Here is a 22,242-nt window from a genome sequence, read left to right as displayed (position 1 = left end):
TTTTAATCAGCAACTGAATGTGTGTAATCCAAGAATGTCCCAGTTTAAAGGGACAGCTTGGTAAGCCTAGCTAAATATTAAAAAAATATATTTTAACAGGTTGAGTATCCCGTATCCGAATATCCGTTATGCAAATTATTGCGAAAACCATACATTCCAGAAAGTGATAGTGTTTTTTGGTTTTTTTTGCTAAAAACTTATTGGAGACATTTTGTAACAGCACTACTGAGGACATGATATGTAAATGGCACTATATATGTGCAAGAAAATTATTGCTTGGCATTCAAATTCAGTACCTGAGATAGTACATCAATTTGGTTTCATGTTTTAAAACCTTGTTTTTTGAACAAATAAAATATATCTGTGTATTTCATGTGTTTGATGTGTTTATACAGCATAAATGCAAGATACTTCAAAATACGTCATTGAAATATTAAAATATTCCGAAATACGGAATGATCCGTTATCCAAAATTCTCCCGGTCCCGAGCATTTTGGATAAGGGATACTCAACCTGTATTCAGTATTTTTTTTATTTAAAGAATCAATATTTTGTTTTTCACTTTTAGGAAACGCGAATGGGAACCTTTATTGGAGTATACTTACCATGTTTACAAAACATCCTTGGAGTTATACTTTTTCTGCGATTGACATGGATTGTTGGTACAGCTGGAGTACTCGAGTCATTTTTCATCGTCCTGATGTGCTGTTCATGTGTATGTTTTAACATTGCTGCTATTATTATATGTTGTTGTTTTATTGTGTTTCCGATTATTTTCTGTTATTTGTACAATTTAGTGGGCCATAAAATAATAATTGCCTATGTCATAAGATAGATGTTTATTGCCACCAATATTTTTTTATTTAACAGTTCAGATAGTAAATATTATAGGGCAAGATGTACTATGCCAGTGGTTCTCAACCTCGGTCCTCAAGGACCCCAAACAGTCCATATTTTCTAGGTCTCCACACAGAATCACAGGTGAAATAATTAGCTCCAACTGGGGATCTTTTAAAATGTGTAAATGAGTAATGAGTGCAGCTGTGCACCTGCCAGGTGACCTGGAAAACGTGCACTGTGCACTGTACTCTGCCATGGAAAGAGATAATGGTCCATCCAACTCCTAACTAATTTTTTTAACACAGCCTGTAACATGGCATATTGGATGGTAATTTATCTCTTTCCATTTTATCACACACCAAGTGGCGTATTCAATCCTGGGTCCCGATTGTCGTTACGTCTCAACAGTCGGGACCCTGTCCCATTTTCGTTTCGCTCGCCTGTTGATTGGCATGCGAGATTCAATCTCCCGCCCGCCGATCAGCGAAAAAGGTGCGTGTCTGCGAAAAAAGGGCCTTGGATTGTCGAGAGCTGGACGTGATCTCAACAATCCACGGCTGTTTTCAGCAAACCGGGCCTGACTGCTTTTAAAGTCTGGTCCTATCTGTTGAGATGCTGCTTCAATGTTGTCAGGAAAAGCAGTATTGAATAGGCTCACGTCACTATTTCCCCCTCCCCGAGGCTTACATCTGACCCATAGAGGGGTATTCAATCCCGGCCTGATATTTTCGACAGGCAGAAATAATGCCCATCAGTATTCAATGGACTCCCCTATGCAGATTCAACTTTTCAAAAAGTCAAAACTGCTTTGTTGAAAATTGATACTGGATTGTTGAAGCCACGGCCGCTTTCCACTATCAGCAGCAGTTTTCAGCGATTCACTGGCTTTCCGACTGTTGTAATATTTTGCTTAGTGTTTATCCTCTGTTTTGGTTAATAGTTTATTAAAAATAGTATATTAAAATGTTTAATAGGTTAGCCATTTGACCAAGTTGTACCAAACCATTAGCATTGTTACTTCAACTAGGTCCCGGACTGCCTCCAGCCTGACTACCCCCCCCCCCCCCCCCTTCCCCTACACGAACATCTTGGTGACTGTGCAAGTTGCCAAAGGCGTCCGCACAGTGGCCCTACATCTGTATATATTCGCATGTGCAGAGCCAAAATATAATAGAGCAAATATGCCGGCGAAAATATGCCGATCGGACATGAATCAGGCCCAAAATACCAACGGTCATTTTCCAAACCCAGCCAAGGGACATGGCATTTAGGAGCTGATTTGCTCTTACTTTATATCCGTCCACTTTATCTCTATTCAAGGCTTAGTAAATAGTAAAATCCCATAATATTTGCACTAATATATATTATTTAATTTTTTTTGTAGACCATGCTGACTGCCATATCAATGAGTGCAATTGCAACAAATGGAGTAGTGCCAGGTATGGCTTATGACATATTTGTTTATTATGTACAATTATGTTACCACAGTGATCATGACAATGAGCTGTACAGTATGTTACTGGTGAATATGTTTATTGAACAGAGCAATATATGAGATTTATCATTTTGTATGCCATGCCAAGATTTTCATTTCTCCCGTTGAGCACAATTCATTATGTTCATGGTTGGTTTCAGTAAAAGTGATTCCTGACTGACTAAAATATATTCAAGTGCATAAAATGATCTTTTCTGATTATAATCGTCTTAACTATCACTGATATATGAATATTTGCTTTTTCTTATGATCCTAAACAGAGGGTCACACCCCTCCCCCCCCCCCCTCATATATATCAGGCATGACCTGGTCAACTACCCTCTCCTTCTGCAAAGCCGCTACTCCATTGGCCTCTGTGACAAATTACTGTCATGGTTCACCTACTCTTCTAGTCAGTCCTTCTCTGTTTATAACACCTTCCTCCACCCCTTCTAGTCATTGTCTTCTCGTTCACATGCAAAACCCATCAGTTTTCATCCTGCATCTCTAATCTTTATTGGTACTTGTTTAGTTTCACGGCGGCGGCGTGCGTACACTCTAGCTATGAATCTTGGCACCTTGCCAGACTGCCTTAAGCTACGTTGTCAGCGTAGCGCGGCAGCGCGTGCCGCTCTAGCTATGAATCTTGGCAGCTTGCCAGACTGCTTTAAGCTACGTTATCAGCGTGTTATCAACGTAGTCAGTCAGAAGTAGCGTAGCCAGCTGCTTTACATCTGTAATCTATCAGCGTAGTCAGTCAGAAGTAGCGTATAGGCAGTACGGTCATCGTATTTACTGAAAAGCGCCTAGCATCTAGCTATAAAAGCGTCTAGCGTCTTTTTCTAGTCAGAATTAGCGTCACTGTCAGAAACAGCGTCTAGTTCTCGTGACTAAGTCAGTAAGCTTGTAGATTGAGCGGTATGCGGGTAGCGTAGTCAGTCAGCTGTTGCATAGTCAGTCAGCTGGAATAGATTGAGCGGTAAACCGTGAACGTTGTCAGTGAGCTGTTGTACTTTGTGACAGGCAGACATATCAGACAAATGGCTGCAGAGAGGCTGACTATATTTACTCTGCCTCAGTGAGGAGGAGGCAGTGTCGTTTCTGCCGGGGCAACATTTCCTACCCGAGACCCAGACCTGCCCCAATGGGCACCCGATGAGGCTCTCTATTAGGGAGCGGATGTGGCACTGCCATATCAGGGTCTGTGGCAAGAAGGTCAGTTTGAGGGCAGCACAGTGGTTTAGAGTGCCACTTGACCTTCGTCACCCTGCTAAGATTTGTGTTCTGCTGGGCTGAGGAGCTGACCAGTGTTTGGTTCTGCCAACACCATCTCTTTGTGTCCCAGGCCACCACTGTGCAGTACAACAATTTGCTGCATGAGGCCTGCGCTGTCGACCTCCCGTCGCAGCCTCAGCGGAAGATTGGTGGCCCAGGCACCATAGTGGAGGTCGATGAGAGCCTTTTTGTCCATTGAAAGGCCAATGTCGGGTAGTGAGTTTTCAGGGGCATCTCGAGGCAGACCAGAGAGTGTTTCTTGACGGTAGTTGAGAGGCGGGATGCTAGCACGCTCATGGCTGCCATCGAGAGGCACGTGCTCCCGAGGACCACTATCTACAGCGACTGCTGGAGGGCGTACCATACCGACCAACTGGAGCAGGCTGGCTATCATCATGCCAGGGTCAACCATCGCTTCCACTTCATGGATCCAGAGAGCGGCGTGCATACGCAAAACATAGAGAGGATGTGGGGATCCTGTAAGTGGCGGAATAAGCGCCAAAGGGGGACCTCCAGGAGATTATCTCTAGGAAGACTCTAGGCGCGGAGGACCCCTTTAAGCACATTCTTCACGCGCTGACCCTGCCCCAGGACATTTGCCCTGTGTGTGAAGCTGTACCCAGAGGAGAACAAGCTCAGAGGGGTAAACAGTCTGAACCTGAGTGGGCTGCATCCCTAGGCAGGTCAATTACTGCTTTGGTGCAGGTTTCAAATAAGCAGAGGGATGAGTTGGTTAATTCTCCTAGGCCATTGTCATCCTCTCAGCAATCATTTGGCTCTCTTCCTCTCATCCAGAGCCTGCGTTTCTGCAGGTAATGCAGGATACTGCGCAAGGCATTAACAGGCTTAACACTTTTATGGAGCAGTTTTCTAAGGAGCCGGAGACGGCTTCCAGGCTCCACATAGCCTCTCTTCCAGTTCTTTACAGGGAGTCATAGGAGGAGGGATAATGTGAGGAAGAGGAGTCATGGGAACAGAGGAATGAGCTGGAAAGTTCTGTCCCTGGTCTGGATGATTTAATCTTGGCTGTGAAACAGGCATTGAATTTGTCTGAGGAAAATAAAACTCCAACTCAGGTTTTTTTAAAAGGCAACGCAAAGAGGCAGTTACCTTTCCCTCGGATGAAGGGTTGCAGGATCTACTAGGAGGGGCCTGGAAAATGCCCGATAAGAGGCTCCAGATGCCTAAAAGGTTCTTAAACCTATATCCCATGCCGGAGGAGCATGTAAAGTTATGGGAAAAGGTTCCCTTGGTAGATGACCAGTAGCTAGGTTATCTAAGGCTACCGTGTTACCAGTACAGGGCGGTGCGGCTTTTAAGGACCCTGTGGACAAGAAACTGGAAGGTTGTCTTAAAGCAATTTTCTAAGGTGTGGGTTATACCCTTAGACCAATGATTGCTTCAGCATGGGTCCCTGCCTCTTGCAGTTCCGGGATGCTTAAGCCTTATTAGGTCAGGATCCTTGGGTCCTCAATGTAGTGTCCCAAGGCTACAGGATAAACCTAAAGGGATTCCCTCCAAGGCTGTTCCTGCCTTCACCATTGCCCAGGGAGGCACGTCTCAGAACAGCCCTTTTGGGGGCGGCGCAGTCTCTCCTGCAAAAGGGCATGGTGATCCCGGTACCGCGAGAGGACAGAAAGAAGGAGTTCTACTCCATTCTGTTCTTAGTGCCAAACCAGACAATACGTTCAGACCAATTCTGAACTTAAAGTCCTTAAATCTACATCTATGGGTGGATCATTTTAGGATGGAATCTCTAAGGTCAGTTCTGTTGAGCCAGGAGAATTTCTAGCGTCGGTGGACATTCAAGACGCATATTTACATGTGCCTATTTATGCAGATCATCAGTCTCTACTGCGATTTGCGATAGGGGACCTCCATCTTCAGTTTCAAGCACTGCCCTTTGGTTTGGCCACTGCCCCAAGGGTGTTGGGGAAGTAATTATGGCAGGAATGACGGCAGTCCTCCGACAAAAGGGAATTGTTGCTATCCCGTATTTGGACGATCTATTGTTCAAAGCGGAGTCTGCAGAAAGATTGCTTCAGGACCTCTCCGAAGCTATTCAGTTTTTGCAAGATCTTGGCTGAATTCTAAACTTACAGAAATCTGAGCTGTGTCCCATGTGGGAGTCATACTGGATACCTATTTACATCGGGTGTTCCTGCCAGAGTCAAAGGCAAGGGATATTTGTCAAATGGCTTGGCAGATCCTGGGGCCGCCAGATCCTTCTGTGTGGAATTGCCAAAAGTTCTTAGGAAAGATGGTGGCCACACTCGAAATCCTGCAATATGCCAGGTTTCATTCTCGAACGTTGGAGAAACGTAAACGTAGTGGAACATACTGGCAGATTGGCCAGGGAACACCAAAACCATGAAGACCGATAAAGTGGTCTTGACACCGTAAACACGAGCTGCACTGAGGTGGTGGACAGATGTGTACTCTCTTCAGTGGGGCCGCTCCCCACAGTCTTGGGAGTGGCTGGTGGTCTCCACCGATGCCAGTCTCAGGGGCAGGGGGGCGGTGGCTCTGGATTTGCGATTACAGGGTCTGTGGTCCAGAGAGGAGTCTGTACTTCCAATAAAGGTCTTGGAATTGAGGGCAGTATGGAAGACTTTGTCGCAGGCGGAGGAGAAGTTGAAGTGATCTCCCCTCCGTATTCAGTCGGACAATGCCACAGCGGTGGCATATTTGAGCCATCAGGGAGGCACACACAGCAAAATGAATTCTTTAATGGGCGGAAAAACATGTTCCAGCCTTGCCAGCAGTGTTTATCTCCGAGGTAAAGAATGTGGAAGCAGACTTCCTAAGCAGAAAAGAACTGCTGGAAGGTGAATGGGCACTGCATCCTCAAGTGTTCCAGGAGATTGTGGACATCTGGGGACTACCGGACGTGGATTTGATGGCATCATGGTTCAATTGTCAGGTTCCCAGGTTCTGTTCCAGGACCAGGGATCCACTATCGTGGGCGGTGGATGCGATGACAGTGCCTTGGAATGTCCAGTTGGCTTATGTGTTCCTGCCATTTCAAATGATTGCCCGATTGCTGAAGAGAGTGAAGTCCTGAGTAGATTACGCAAAATTCAGGTGCTCCCTTTGTTAGCGGTGTGCCGGGTTGTCCATTTCTCTATGGAACTACAAGTACCACAATGACCTGTCAGCGCTAGGCTGCCACAGAGTCACTACGCTGATAATGTAGTTCATTACAGATACTACGTAGCTGCTGCGCTACGCTAATAACGTAGCACGTAGCTGCCGCGCTACATTGATAACGTAGCGCGTAGCTGCTGCGCTACGCTGGTAATGTAGCTTAATGCAGTCTGGCAAGCTGCCAAGATTCGTAGCTAGAGTGGCACGTGCCGCCCCCGTGAAACTAAACAAGTACCTCTTTATTAGACAAATTATTACCCAGCCATTTTGCTCTGACAACTACTGCCTTAACTGACTACATGTCTCTTGGCTCTCCCTTGGAATTTCCAATCTTGTGTTACCAACAGAAACAACGTTTCAAACTCAGACTTTAATCCATCTTACTCGTCCTTAAATTTCCCCATAAAACTTTTTTCATATTAACAAACACCCCTTCTCCTTAATCTCCAACATGTCCCAGTGTGCCCACCCATAATCTTTCATAAGCAAGATCTTCTCTTCATTTGGGGTCATTGTAAATATGTTAATTGTGTTTGAATTCTGTATATATGTAAATGCATTATTTATATAGCGCACACATATTCTGCAGCGAATGCAGAGAATATTTGAACAAGCACAACAACATAAACATAAAGGTTGTACAAGTACTTATTTCAGTAGAGCATCGTAAAGCTTTTTAAATTACATAAATAATTAAAATTTGCATGTCCTATAACCGCCTTATTTAATCTTCTGTTTTAATGAAACTTTGTGTGTGATGTATTGTTTGCTAGGCTAACTTTTTTGTTGTTGAATTTAACAGCTGGAGGATCATATTATATGATTTCAAGATCTTTGGGTCCAGAATTTGGTGGTGCTGTAGGACTTTGCTTCTACTTGGGTACAACTTTTGCAGGATCTATGTACATTCTAGGTACAATTGAAATTCTTTTGGTAAGTTTTTTTATTTTTTTTTATTTCCCCTAATGATATGCTTCAGAAAATATTGGGAACATTATTTAGATCGGTGCAATTACACCTATGGTACATCACAGAACAAAATCACAAATTGTTCTGCAGCATTTCATTGCTATGGAGGAAGCATTACTTGTAGTTCTATAAACGATGGAGAATTGCCTAAGCTAGTGGTACCCAAACTGCTTGTCATGGCACCCTGGGATGCCTTGGGGCATTTGCCTCATGTTGGTGATAAAGACCAATTCACTCAACTTAACATTTTTTTTAACATCTTTTATTAAAAGCCCTGTAAATGTACATTCAATACAATATACAATTTGAAAAATAATTATACAAATACAGTATATACAAAATGAATAATTTATGATCAATAATTAATATTGCATTTGTAACAAACATAATGACTAAATGTGATTATCAGTTATCAAAGAACACAATATTACCAATGCAATTATTCAACACAATAACATTTTCGTGAAAATCATGGTTACTCAATCAACCTGATTTTACCCACTTGTCTCCTCTCTGACAGTAGTTCCTTGCCTGTTACCTTCTCTCTCACTCTGTTTTCTACCACATCCTCGCAAATCTACTACAGACGCTGTCTGTCCTCCCAAATCCCTCTGTCTGCTTTCACTAACCTACCCTCTCACCTTCGGTTCCTCATGGCTGTTAATCTCTCAACTTCACTTTCTCCAATTGCTCCTCCCCCCTCCCATCCCATACCTATCCTGACCACTCGCCCCCGCACCCCCACCCTCCCAACGACCCCCCCTCTCTTCTGCAATCCCAAAAACCTTATCCACATAAATACACAACCCACCCCCCCTCTTTCCTGTGCACTATGGAATGCCAGATCCATCTGCAACAAACTCCCTGCCATCCATGACCTATTCATCTCTAGAGCATTCCACCTCCTTGCTATCACCAAGACCTGGCTCTCCACCTCTGATTCTGTCTCTCCAGCTGCTCTCTCCCACGGTGGCCTCTCTTTCTCTCACACTCCCAGGCCTGACGGTCGCCAAGGTGGCGGTGTGGGTTTTCTCCTCTCAGCCTCATGCACCCACAGTGTCATTCACCCTGAACCCTCTCTCCTTTTCTCCTCCTTTGAGTCTCACTCTATCCGTCTATACTACCCCTACCACCTCCGTGTCGCTGCAATCTACCGCCCCCCTGGCCCAATCTCCCAATTTCTTGACAACTTCGCCGCCTGGCTTCCACACTTCCTCTCCTCTGACCTGCCATCTGTCATTCTTGGTGACTTTAACATCCCCTTGGATAACCCCGCTGATCCTGGCACCTCCAAACTCCTCTCTCTCTGCTCCTCTCTTGGCTCAGTGGACTACCTCTCCCACCCACATCCAAGGACACTCCCTCGATCTCGTCTTCTCTCGCTCTTGTTCCCTTACTGACTACACTATCTCGGCTTTTCCTCTTTCTGACCATCACCTCATCTCCTTCTCCCTCACTGCTTCCCCCTCTCCCACCCCCCTTCCGAAGCGCATTGTCTCACGGCATAACGTCAACACACTTGATCTTGCTGCCTTCTCAAACACGCTGTGTCCTCTTCTCGCCCCAATCGCCCTCATGTCCTGCCCGAACCTCGCCGCCTCCCTCTATAATGACACCCTATCTTCGGCATTGGACTCTGCCTGCCCTCCCTCCTATATCCCCCTTTGATGCTCCAACCCCCAACCGTGGCACTTGCCTATCACCCGATTCCTTAAAAAGTGCTCTCGCACTGCTGAGCGCTTCTGGAAGAAATCACGCTCCCTTGCGGATTATCTCCATTTCAAATTCATTCTTTCCTCCTTCAGCTCTGCCCTTGCTCTGGCCAATGAATCCTACTTTAAGTCCCTCATCCTTTCCCAATCATCCAATCCCTGCAGGCTCGTCGCCACCTTCAACTTCTTGCTCTCCCCCCCTCCTCCAGCTCTTCCGTCCTCCATCGTAGCCGCTGATTTTGCTACCTACTTTTCAACCCAAATCTCCTCTCTCAGGACTGCCATCACTGCTGCCATGACCTCACCCTCTCCCTCCTCCCCTCCTACATCTCCACTCCCCTCCTTCCAACCCCTGTCCTCATTTTACCCCACCACTGCTGCTGATGTCCACTCTATCCTTCAATCTGCTTCTCCCTCCACCTGCCCGCTCGATCCTATCCCCTCCAATATTATCCGTCGTCTCAGTCCGTCAGTCTGCTCTCACCTGGCTCACCTCTTTAATCTTTCCCTATCCTCTGGGATCTTCCCTTCCTCCTTCAAACACGCTCTTGTCTCCCCAATTCTCAAAAAAAAACAAATCTGGACCCCAACTCTCCATCCAACTACAGGCCCATCTCCCTCCTCCCTTTTGCCTCCAAGCTCCTAGAACGTCTGACCTATAATCGTCTCCTAAGCCACCTTACTGCTAACTCCATTCTAGACCCAAATGTTAGCAAATGGAATGGGAACCGGTCTGCAGCGCTGGACAATATGAATAAATTTACTGGAAATCCCAAAGAGAAGCAGTCCACTCCGTAGTTTCAAGGTAAAAAAAGTACTGAATGCTTTATTAAATAAAAAGTCACATAAAAGGAAGAACATTTCCTTAAAAAATCACACAAAAACAGTCTAAAAGTATATAAAAAAGGATTCACTCTCTTCTTTGCATAGAAGAGAAAACAATTTAAAGGTAGCTCACCAGATTCTTGGAGACGCAAGGAGATCCATTCTAGACCCCCTCCAATCCGGGTTCCGCCCTTTACATTCCACTGAAACTGCCCTGACCAAAGTCACTAATGATCTACTATCGGCTAAATCCAAAGGCCTCTTCTCTATCCTCATCCAGCTTGATCTGTTGGCTGCCTTTGACACTGTTGACCACCCTCTCCTGCTCAACACCCTCCGCTCCTTTGGCATCACTGGCACGGTCTTCTCCTGGTTCACCTCATACCTCTCCGATCGCTCCTTCTCCGTCTCCACTCCAAGCTCCTCCTCTCCTACTACCCCGCAGCCAGTCGGTGTTCCCCAAGGGTCAGTCCTTGGCCCTCTCCTCTTCTCCCTCTACACCACCTCTCTGGGCACCCTCATCAGCTCCTATGGTTTTCATTACCACCTTTATGCTGATGATACCCTAATCTATCTCTCCTCCCCCGACTTATCCCCATATCTCCTGTCCAAGGTCTCCGAATGCCTCACGGCCATCTCAGCCTGGATGACCCAACGCTTCCTGAAACTAAACATGGCTAAAACTGAACTTCTAATCTTCCATCCCCCGAACATCCCCTCTTCTCCCACTATCTCCATCTGCATTGGTGAAACCAAGATCACGTCCACCGACCAAACGCGCTGCCTCTGTGTCATCATTGACTCCTCCCTCTCTTTCACCCCCCACATTCGTGCTCTCTCACAGTCTTGCCGCTTTCACCTACGCAACATCTCACGCATCAGACCATTCCTCTCCACTGACGCGACCAAAATTCTCATTCACTCTCTTGTCATCTCCCGCCTTGACTACTGCAACATCCTTCTCTCTGGGCTACCTCTCACCCGCCTCGCACCTCTCCAATCCATTCTTAACGCTGCTGCTAGGCTCATCTTCCTCTCCCGCCGCTCTACCTCCGCCTCCCCCCTCTGTCTATCTCTTCACTGGCTCCCCATTCCTTTCCGACTTCTCTTTAAACTCCTCACCACCACCTACAAGGCTCTCTCCTCCTCCACAGCTCCCTACCTCTCTTCACTGATCTCTATCCACACTCCCTCCCGTCCTCTTCGCTCCATCGCTGACCGATGACTGACCTCTCACCTAATCACCTCCTCCCACTCCTGTGTCCAAGACTTCTCTCACGCTGCCCCCCTGCACTGGAACAACCTCCCGCCACCCATCAGGCTATCTGATTCCCTTACCTCCTTCAAGCGCTCCCTCAAAACCCACTTTTTTCAAATAGCCTATCCCTCCTCCTAACCTCTTTTGATCCTCCTATCCTGCCTCCGTTCCCCTCCGTTCCTACTTATCCTATTGTATTTCGTTCGTCCACCCACCTATTTTTAGTATGTTAACTCTTAAGAGTAGGGTCCTCCTTCCTCACGTACTCACCCTACCTCATTACCTCACCTGTGCTCCTGTCCTGTTCTTCCCTTCCTCTACTTCATCTTCAGTCTCCTCGACAATTTCCACACCTACTTCTGAACTGATGCTGATTTTAGTTCTACCAGCTATACCCCTATTTATACTGTATTTTTCAACACACTCTGTACGTTACCTTGTAATTTGTTTTTTTGTTTGCTATGTACGGCGCTGCGGACACTTTGCGGCGCCTTATAAATAAACGTACTACTACTACTACAAAAGATGGGACATAATTAGAAAGATCTTCAAGATTTTACAATGAAATCAGTGACACTGCAGTCCTCAGAGTGTGACCGATATTTCAATTCAAATTATTTATGGTCACTGTAATAGGCAAAACAGGTGCTGGTGGCTGCCAATCAGAACATATGTTGACAAACAGAAGCTATTCCTGTTCCTCACCATACTGTACAATTAAAAGTAATAGGGCCTACACAGATGCCGATTATTAAGGCATTTTCTAATCGACTTTGCTTAGTTTGGCAACGTCGTTTTGAAAATGCCCCTATATCGTTTGTGTGTGTGTGTGTGTGTGTGTAGGGCTATACCGACAGCAATGCGCGTTCCTGCACATCACTGCCGCTGGCCGAGATTGATGGGCAGTGTTCATCAATCTTGCTGGTTGCCAGTGTTCTTCCCCAGAGAACACTGGCGCTGTCAGCTCGCTCTGTGTGTGGGCTGTCAGCGCTGTGTGCTGAGTGACAGTGGCACAGCACTGCCCAACCTAGCATACCTTGTTTGCCTTACACACATTGCTATGTGTGTAGGGCCCATAAGTATGACATATATACACAGTTTACTTAATTTACTATTCTTTCAAAATTTCTCTTTAAGAAAGTTTTGACTTGCGGATGCCATTATTCAAAACGTGTGGGAACCTCTAACTCAGGCATGTCCAAACTATGGCCCTCCAGCTGTTGTGAAACTACAATTTCCATCATGCATTGTCACAGTTTTGCTATTAGGGAATGCTAAAACTATGGCAAGGCATGCTGGGAGGTGTAGTTTCACAACAGCTGGAGGCCCGCAGTTTGGACATGCCTGCTCTAACTTAAGCAAGTAATGGAATCTATTACTGGATTTGCAAGAAGGTTGTACTGTCTATATTGTTTTTTTATTTAAAATTGTATGTGTATTATTTTATAAACATTGTAACTGATGTTCTAAAACAAAAGTGTCCAGTGTTTTACTGTCTATTTATGCAGCAGCTAGACTTTCACAGATATACCGAATTGCTATGTACTGTATACTGTAATGTTTAAACTGACCACATATGAGCTCACTGTGGTACTGCGCGAGCAGCACTTCCAGTTTGGCCATTCTCTTGATAGGAAATGAGATTGCAGACTGTTAGTTCTGTAGGAAAATGACTACATATGCACATAATGAGACTGGCAAACATATGTTGGAAAGCAATAGTGTTGTTTTAAATGGAAATTGAGCAAACTGAGAACTAAGCAAATAGACCACTGAAAATAAATACATTTCTGATAACACACTGATATATATGCAAATTGCACATATTAGCCCCATCCCCTCATCGAAGACCCACGGATTAAGGAATTTGCCTTACTCTGGCCGGGGGTTGATGTCTTCATCAGGCCCCAACCCTAGAAGTGCTGCTGACATTCTCCTTTCTGGGCTTCTCCAAGCACAAAAAACTTACCTACAGTCTATAAACTAAGGAAAGCATTCCTAGAGTCCATAGGGTAGTACAGATTTGATCATTGGCTTCTAGAAATAGCCTAAAATTAAAAATTCTATCATTTAACTGCTATTACAAAGCTAAATATCTTGGTATCCCTTCTTTTCACAGACTTACATCTCTCCGAATGCTGCTATATTCCCGATAGAACATGATGATCCTCAAGCCATGTTAAACAACATGAGAATATATGGGACGTGTATAATTGCTGTAATGGCTATAGTAGTTTTTGTTGGTGTTAAGTATGTCAACAAGCTTGCATTAGTGTTCCTTGCCTGTGTAATACTGTCCATTATGGCAATATACGCAGGTGTAATCAAATCAGCTTTCGAACCTCCTGACTTTCCGTAAGTAGATTTTATTTATTCCTGTTTCTCATTCAGAAATCTTGGCATAGTCTGTCAGAATTTTAAAATGACCCAATGTTATTGTGTGTGTAAAGATAGATAGATAGATAGATATATAGATAGATAGATAGATATAGGGCTTAAAGTGGTCATGCAGAGGTTTATCTATGCCACCTTATTACCCCTCCCCCCATTAGGCAAAGACAGTGCAAGTGGTAGGTATGTACCACTAATTTCTTCCGTTGTGGACTGGATACCTGGATTCTATTACATAAACCACACTGGCAAAACTGGAACAAACATCCACAAGACCACTCACGGGACCTCTCATGCAGCCGGTCATTTCCGTGTTTTGGACAAACAGATGATTGCGTCAGTTAGGCCGTGCCCTACGTGATTTGTCATTGGACTCCATCAGTGGGGTGCATAAACATCCATTCTCAGGGTAGAGTGTGGGCCCTAAATCATAAATCTAAGTCCGTCTGGGCTGACCTAGACATGCAGCATCCAGGTACGAGAACTGGGCGGGTGGTTGACGTCCTGTGACATCAGCTGCCTTCTCCCTGGCAGGCAGTTGCCCGTCTGCATGGGGACGCCCAGTGCGCACCCAGCATTTTGTGGCCATTGTTTGTTATTTAACTAGGATTCAAGGGAAAAAGGGAATGACTTGCACAGACCTCTCAATCATGAGTTCAATATGTGACCAACATACAGTTATATGACGATTTAGATATCCACAAAAGTATAGGTGTTGGTGGTGCTCCTGCGAGCTGTGATAATCATAGACCAGGAGAAAAAGTTAGCTCCCTTTGTTGGGGCACTGCTTGTTTAAATTTAAAATTAATTTTTTTTATTGATATGCATTAAAATGTGGTGCACTAACCTATGACAAGAAAAAATATATATGATAAAATAATGAATGAAAAGATAGGGAGAAGAAAAAAGATAGAAAGAAGAAGGAAAAAAGAAGAAGAAAAGGAAGACCTGAAAATACAATTAAGAAAAAATTGAAATGGTAACAATTTACACCAAAATTGTCAGTATATTAATATTATGTGTTACTCCACTCCAAACATATACATAAAAAGGTACTTGTGTACTAGCACGGCACCCACGATACATACTATCACGGATTCAGTATGAAATCCCGGCGGTCGGGATCCCGACTGCCGAAATCCCGACAAGGGGGGGACGTGGATCCCCCCCCCCCTTTCGGGCTCGCTGCGCTCGCCACGCAGCGGGCCCGGTGCCTCGCTGCGCTCGGCACGCTAATTTATTCTCCCTCAAGGGGTGTCGTGGACACCCACGGAGGGAGAAAGTGTCGGGATTTCAGCGGTCGGGATTCCAGCGTCGGGATTCTGAACGCCGGGATCCCGACCGCCGGGATTTTAACTGCATCCCACTATCCCTGCACTCTTATTTAAGGACTGTCATTGTGGGCAGCTGGAGATTCCCTGCACTGGGTTACCAACAGGGCTGATCCCGGAGCTAGCCCTCAAAAGCAGATCCCAGTCATCTTTTTTTCTGTTGCTCCCAGTCTGGTAATCCCTTATCCTGCATTTCCATTTGTCCTGTTCACTGCCCATGTGGCACACAGGCAGATGAGAAGCAGTTGGGATTCCAGGGGAACACACTTTCATTTTCAATTCTGCTCTAATATGGAGAATACTATGAGTGTTGTATAAAACAATGTGTTAATACAACCTGTATCTATACATTAATCCTGCAACAGGAAACGTGGTATCCCTGCTGTGGCAAACACCAATATTTGCAATATCTCCGCCTTGTGGTTTAAAAAAAATCACTTTCAGTTTTATGTTTTTTTCACTTTTCAATTATCACGTTTTCACTAATCTCAGCCTAAGTTTATTAATGACCCTGGGGATTCTGGTAAGAACCACATATGGGGATCATTTCATTCCAAAGGCTGACACAATCCCATTAATTATTTGATTGGGTTATTGATCATTTGATTGATTAACACAAGGGTTAACCCAATATCAGCTAGTAGTGTAATATTTGTGGGCTGTTATCCTGATATAATTGTGTTATACAATACATGTACACATATATAAATTTTTCTGTATATGTTTTGGAGTGGAGTAACACATAACAATATTAAAATATTGACAATTTTGGTATAAATTGTTACCTTTTACATTTTTTCTTAATTGTATTTTCTTTTCTTCCTTTTCTTATTTTTTCTTCTCCCTATCTTTTCATTTATTATTTTATCATATATTTTTTTTCTTGTCGTAGGTTAGTGCACCACATTTCAATGCATATCAAAAAAAAAAAAACATTTTAAATTTAAACAAGCAGTGCCCCAACAAAGAGAGCTATATTTTTCTCCTTCTTGTCCTTTAACTAGTGCAGACTAATAATAAATTATGACTTTCAGAGCCTACAATGTGCGTATTGTGAAGATAAATATGTACAATACCATATATTATTCCTCTTACCTGTACCTTATACTTTATTGCATTCAAGGAGACCAATTATAATATTAAATAGTTTGTAAGGATCTACAATAAAACAAGAAATAGAAACTTATATACTGTCATTAGTATTGTAAGATGCCACAGTGCTTTGCTGCAGTGGGAAAACAACATACAGTACTGTACATAAAACAGGGACATATGTGCAATGAGAAAAGAAATGGCAGTGAAGGGCTTGAGAAGCCTTCTGTGTAATGAGAAGTGGCATGGCTAAGAGAGGCCACTGCTTGCCTGCCTTTAGGTTTGACACAAAATGTTGTCGGTCATGAGCCAACACGCTGCAGCTTTCCCAATCTGTTGGTTTTGTATAGAAATTGGTTGAAATCCGTAATGTACAGTTCTTTTTAAAGCTCAAACAGGAAATCGGGAACTTGGGACTGTTAAGGTTGACAACTTTTACTGCAAGAGAATTTCTGTGGGACATGTATAACCTTTTTTCATCACTGAAATCAGACCATGTTAACAATTAGGATGTAAGGAAGCATAATGAATGACATTTATTAAAAATTTACCGAAAAATGACTAAACAAACAGACTGTGGGGGAATTCAATTGATTGCGGTAATTTCTTCCGTAACAAAAGTATTTTTAGGGATTTTTTTGTTTTGTTTTACTCAATCGTTTTTCTCCCCTGTGTTTATCGAAGATTTTCTTTTCTGTGAGCTGTGGAAACAAGATCCCAGATAGTGATGGCTAATTGATTTCCCCTCTAAAATATATATTTGTTCAATATTCCCTCTGTTGTACAGGTTGAGTATCCCTTATCCAATTATTCATTATCCAAATTATTCCGAAACATACATTCCAGAAAGGGAAGTAGTGCTAAAAGCACTACTGGGGACATCAGTAACAGCACTACTGAGGACATGATATGTAACTGGCACTAAATATGTGCAAGACGATGATTGCTTGGCATTAAAATTAGGTACCTGAGATAGTACACAAACTTTGTTTCATGTTTTGAAACCTTGTTTTATGCACAAATAAAATATATTTGTGTGTGTTTCATGTGTTTGTACAACATAAATGCAAGATACCTCAAGATACATCATTGAAATATAGAAATATTCAGAAATACGGAATACTTCGGTATCCAAAATTCTTCTGATCCCGAGCATTTTGGATAAGGGATACTCAACCTGTATTACACTGCAACCCTCTCTTACCAGCATGTATATTATTTCCTGGTGGGTATGGGTTGACCACTATTGATCGACAGGCCAAAGGTCAACACATAAAAAAGGTCAACAGGCTTTAGGTCAGCATAGACAAAAGGTGGACACATGCAAAAGGTTGACATGGAAAAAGTCAACATGGACACCGAATAAGTGTAACGTGTCCCCTTGCTTTGCTCAGCACACTATTATAATCTAACTCTATGTCCACTGGAATGGTAAAGTATGAACAAGTCCTTATTATTATTTTTTTTAATTGTAAAACATTCATGTCAACCTTTTTGTCTATGCCGAACTAATGCATGTCGACCTTTTTGGGGTGTCGAGCAATAGCGGTCGACCTAATGAGTGTCAACCTTTTTACTGCCGACCGTACGACCACATCCCTTTCCTGATTTGTGATTTAGATCTACAGTATGTACGATATTTGTCTTTTGTGTTTAACGCAGTTTTTCGCTTTGCAGTATTTGCCTTCTTGGAAACCGTGTTTTATCCACTCGTAACCTTAAAGTTTGTGCCAAATATATATCTAATAATACAGTTAATGAAGAATTGTGGAACAAATTCTGTAAATTTGAAAATCAAGTTTGGGATTGTGACCAATATTTTGAGTCAAACAATGTAACCAGCATACAAGGAATCCCTGGAGTTGCTAGTGGTGTTTTTCTTGGTGAGTCCCTTTTAAGATACATACAGTATGATGCAATATGTGTTTACTTATGAAGTAGTCTGAAATTTTGTTTTAAATGGCTTTTCATATAAAGCCATACAATAAAATGTTATGGGTAATAGGCAGCCAGCCCAAGGGCTGACAGTGGTCTTTTGAATGTTCATTTTCCAGCAGTATATCCATGTTTTCTTATCCTATGTTCTATGTATATATACATGTAACTAGGGAATGGTGACTTCAGTTGATAGGCATAGCAGGCTACCGCATCAGGAGACCACCACTACACATAAGTTAATAGGATGAGAGTTTTAGAGGGCAGTATTCAATGACAATACTCGGCATTTGCAGCGAATCCTGTTTAGGATTCGCTGCACAGTCGCCTTGTTCTGGAGGGCTGGAGCCTTCGCTGCCAGCCCTCGCTGTCACCATATTCAATGCTGCCCCTGACGGTGATTCTTAACCGCTGCAGGGAGCCGGGGGACAGCGGCAGGCTGTTAAGGGGAAATGGTGCTCTGTGATGCTGGTACCTTATTTCAGCGGCCAAGTCGTTGCACGCCGGTTAGATCCACGTGTAGCAGGAGACTGAGTGACCATCCAGACCACAGCGGGACACAGGTCAAGGTTGGCGGCAGGTATAGTTCACATTCAGCGGGGGACAAAATAGCAGCCCGGGCTACAGCGTAATGGATTTGCGGTCAGCGCCAAACAGCTGATTGCCGGCAGCGTCTTGAAAAAGTTCCCAGCTGATTAAGGAAATGAAACGCGTTTCTCTGGGTATAGACACCCAGCTTCCTCAGGAGCTCCTGAGGAAGCTGGGTGTCTATACCCAGAGAAACGCTTAGAGCTTTACCGACTTTACACCTCTTGACATATTGGACTCCTGGGGAATATTGCTTATCCACAAGCACCACTGGATATGGGTTATACAGTACCTTCTCTACCTGGTCATTCTGCTTATAACCTATTTGGATTGGACCTGCAGCGATTACTCAAAGCGCACCAAGGTTTACTGGACCACAAATTCCATTGCTCTGCAAACTGCATGAGGATTCGGCCACCTTGCAATTACATGCTGCTATAAATAGAGACATTCCCACAAGTGGAACATACATCCCAGATATAGGAGTCCACAAATGTCCTACAAGGGAATCTAATTATTTTAACTTTATTCATTACAGTTATTCTTGTGTCTATACATTTGATATATGTATGTTTTTTTAATTTCATTACATTTTTAACTTGAAAGAAACAATCACCTTATTTGAGAAACAAGCCAGCGCTGGTTAACTCTTTCAGGTGTATACAATGCTGCAGCGAGCGGCCGGCGAGGGGGTTAAACAGCGAGGATAGCAGAAAACCAGCGATCCTCGCTGTTTAACCCCCGCACCGGCCGCTCGCTCTATTCAACGTTCTGGGGAAATCCTCGCCGTCGCAGGACGGCGAGAATTCCCCAAAACAGCGAGACCCGCGGCTACTGCAGAAAACTCCCAGTTTTTAGCCGCGAGTCTCGCTGCTTCTGGAGCCGCATCCGCCAATTCTCCCTCGCTCAAAAAACGGAGCGATGGGGAATTGGCGTATGCGGAGGGTGTGTTGAATGCTGTCAGGGTGAGTGGTGACAGCGAGCAGGAAGCTCTGCTCGCTGCCACCACTCGCAAACAGCATTGATTACCTGCCTTTGTTTATAAATTACTTTAAATCCAGCAAAGAAGTTCTGCAGCTGTTTGAATATGCTAAAAAAAAAAGATAAATTATAACCTTACAATTTAGGACTGATCATTTTTTTATTATTTCCTTTTTTATTTTAAGATAACATTTGGAGTGCATACAGTCAAAAAGGATCTGTTGTTGAGAAGAACCAAACTTCATCTGCAGGAGAGGGCCAGAAAACTTTAAGCCAAACTTATGTGATGACCGACATCATGACTTATTTTACAATGCTTGTTGGAATTTACTTTCCTTCTGTGACAGGTACAGTAAAGCTATGGCAATAATACATTGCTCATTTACAATATATAGGTAAAAAAGTGCTGCTTTTACAATAATTATAGGGTCTTATCCTATTGATGCATCACCGAATGGCTGCACACATAATTGCTACGGCATCTATCAGCAGATGCCCAGTGGGACAGCTTTGAGATATATGATGATAATCAAGTAAATATTTCTGGGAATTTTAGTGGGAGAAAGTAGTGAACATTACCCATTTTAAAAAAATGTATTCAACTCCAATAAAAGCCATTTCTAACAACAACAAAAAAAAAATGCTGTAGCTACATGGGTATATTGCCTAATTCAGCATTTATCACTAATCTGAGAATTCTCATTGGTCTGTAAGCAGAAAGAAACCGCATGCGTCTGAAGGAAAAAAATTGCCAGTGCAAAATAGTGAATGAATTGTGACTGGATAGCTAAGTCCTATCCATTTGAAAATCCATTTTCAATTCAAAGAACATCGAAGAGTCTTTGATGTCCTTGCAAATGTGAGTACGTCTGAGGCTTCCACTAAACCTGCGACTTATGCTGTGTACACACGGTACAATTTGCCATTTCATTTTGACTATATAGTCAAAATCTAATCAGGATCGCAATGTCCAGATGTAATTACAGACTTTACACTAAGGGCTAATTGTAATAGGGTTTTGTAGTTTACTGTTAAACTCTTACATCTTACTGGTACAATGCAACAGGATGTGGGAACATGCAAACTTGCATGTTTCCCGTAACTCACAATAACCAAACTTGCTGTCAGATGTTTTCCTATGGATCTGCACAATCTGTGCATATCTCTATTTGTGAAAGTATTAAAATAGTAAAAAAAAGAATACGGGGAGGGGGGGAATGAGTAGGCTTCACTAGCAGTAAGGTGCCAGGGCCAAGGGACACACTTGATGGGGTTTCATGGCTGAAGAATTAAGCTACCTAAATCGCCAGGCCAGGGCTTTCTGGGGAAGTGGGTAAATAATTAAAAGGGTTGCAACTATGTAATTTCTTGAATCCACAGTCACACGCATCATTTCCTACTTTTAAGAAAACCAACTGTTTGCTACTTTACTGGAGCTTGCTGCATATTGCATCCCCACAGATTCCTATGAGGACTGCTCTGCTGTGGGGATGCCTATGTATTGCGATAATTCCCTGAATTTAGTTTTTGAAAATTTTACCACAGTTTTGCTATTGCTACAATCTTCCCTTTTTGTGATGCTTTTGCTAACAAACACGTGTATAATATATCTCAGACTGCAGTAAGGATTTTTCTTTGATAAAGTCTTCCTAATGAAGGATCTCTACTATTTGCCACACTTGCTATATAGTTGTTGGATTTGTTTTAGGACACTGAATTGGAGACTGGTGATATTGATTGTGTTCAGTATTTTTAATGAACAAGAATAAAGTATAAGAATACTGATGTGTTTGGAATTAGCTTTGACTAGAATATGACTGCTTCAAAACACCATACAGCTTTGTCTTTCATTTGTCTGTGTTGGCTGTTGCAGAAACCTGTACATCCTGTAGCATCATTTGTTTTCTGGAAGATCTTGGAGTATCTCACAATCTGATCTCAGGGTGAATCTTCTGAGAAAATGAGCAGTGTTCTACAGTTCATGCATATGTAGCTATTTTTCTCCCTGAACTTTAAATTGTTTAGAAATACTGTATCCTAAAGCCCATTCCAGACTGATGAGATCACTGCAGATTTCTCTTTTCTTTTGCTTGGAGTTACCACAAACATAAATGATCCAGCCACACCTGCTTAAAGTAATGCCATCACATTAAGGTGGTGGCACTTCCTGATGATCAAACAATGATGTTCGCCTGATTTATCCCACCCTGCCAGTTACCTTTTATACTTTCTCACACCTGCTTCTTCGTGTTGTATGTTTTATTGTTTCATAAATAATGACTCTGGAATCTGTTATGGGTTGTCATATGATATAAGACTTTTGCAATGTTTAGTATTGCTGATAATTAGATCTTAGGTTTGAGTGTTTACTTTTTTTATATATATTTAATTTTTTTTCTTATAGTGGTCATGTGTCAATACACC

The 22,242-nt window shown here is 43.2% G+C and overlaps 1 protein-coding gene across 4 annotated transcripts in view; it reads left to right on the top strand.

Annotated features, from left to right (window-relative positions):
- Positions 1–22,242, top strand: part of SLC12A7 (solute carrier family 12 member 7) — a 267,868-nt gene that overhangs the window by 190,135 nt on the left and 55,491 nt on the right. For all 4 annotated transcript variants that reach the window (XM_083188158.1, XM_083188159.1, XM_083188162.1 and 1 more), the window contains exons 4-9: positions 569–715; positions 2,225–2,279; positions 7,539–7,669; positions 13,620–13,855; positions 17,992–18,197; positions 20,004–20,165. In XM_083188158.1, the coding sequence (XP_083044284.1) occupies positions 569–715; positions 2,225–2,279; positions 7,539–7,669; positions 13,620–13,855; positions 17,992–18,197; positions 20,004–20,165 (937 nt within the window). The remainder of the gene's footprint in view (positions 1–568; positions 716–2,224; positions 2,280–7,538; positions 7,670–13,619; positions 13,856–17,991; positions 18,198–20,003; positions 20,166–22,242) is intronic.

This window comes from Crinia signifera, chromosome 5, assembly GCF_055691185.1.
Source record: "Crinia signifera chromosome 5, ASM5569118v1, whole genome shotgun sequence".
NCBI lineage: Eukaryota > Metazoa > Chordata > Amphibia > Anura > Myobatrachidae > Crinia > Crinia signifera.
This window is presented reverse-complemented; position numbering and strand designations above follow the sequence as displayed.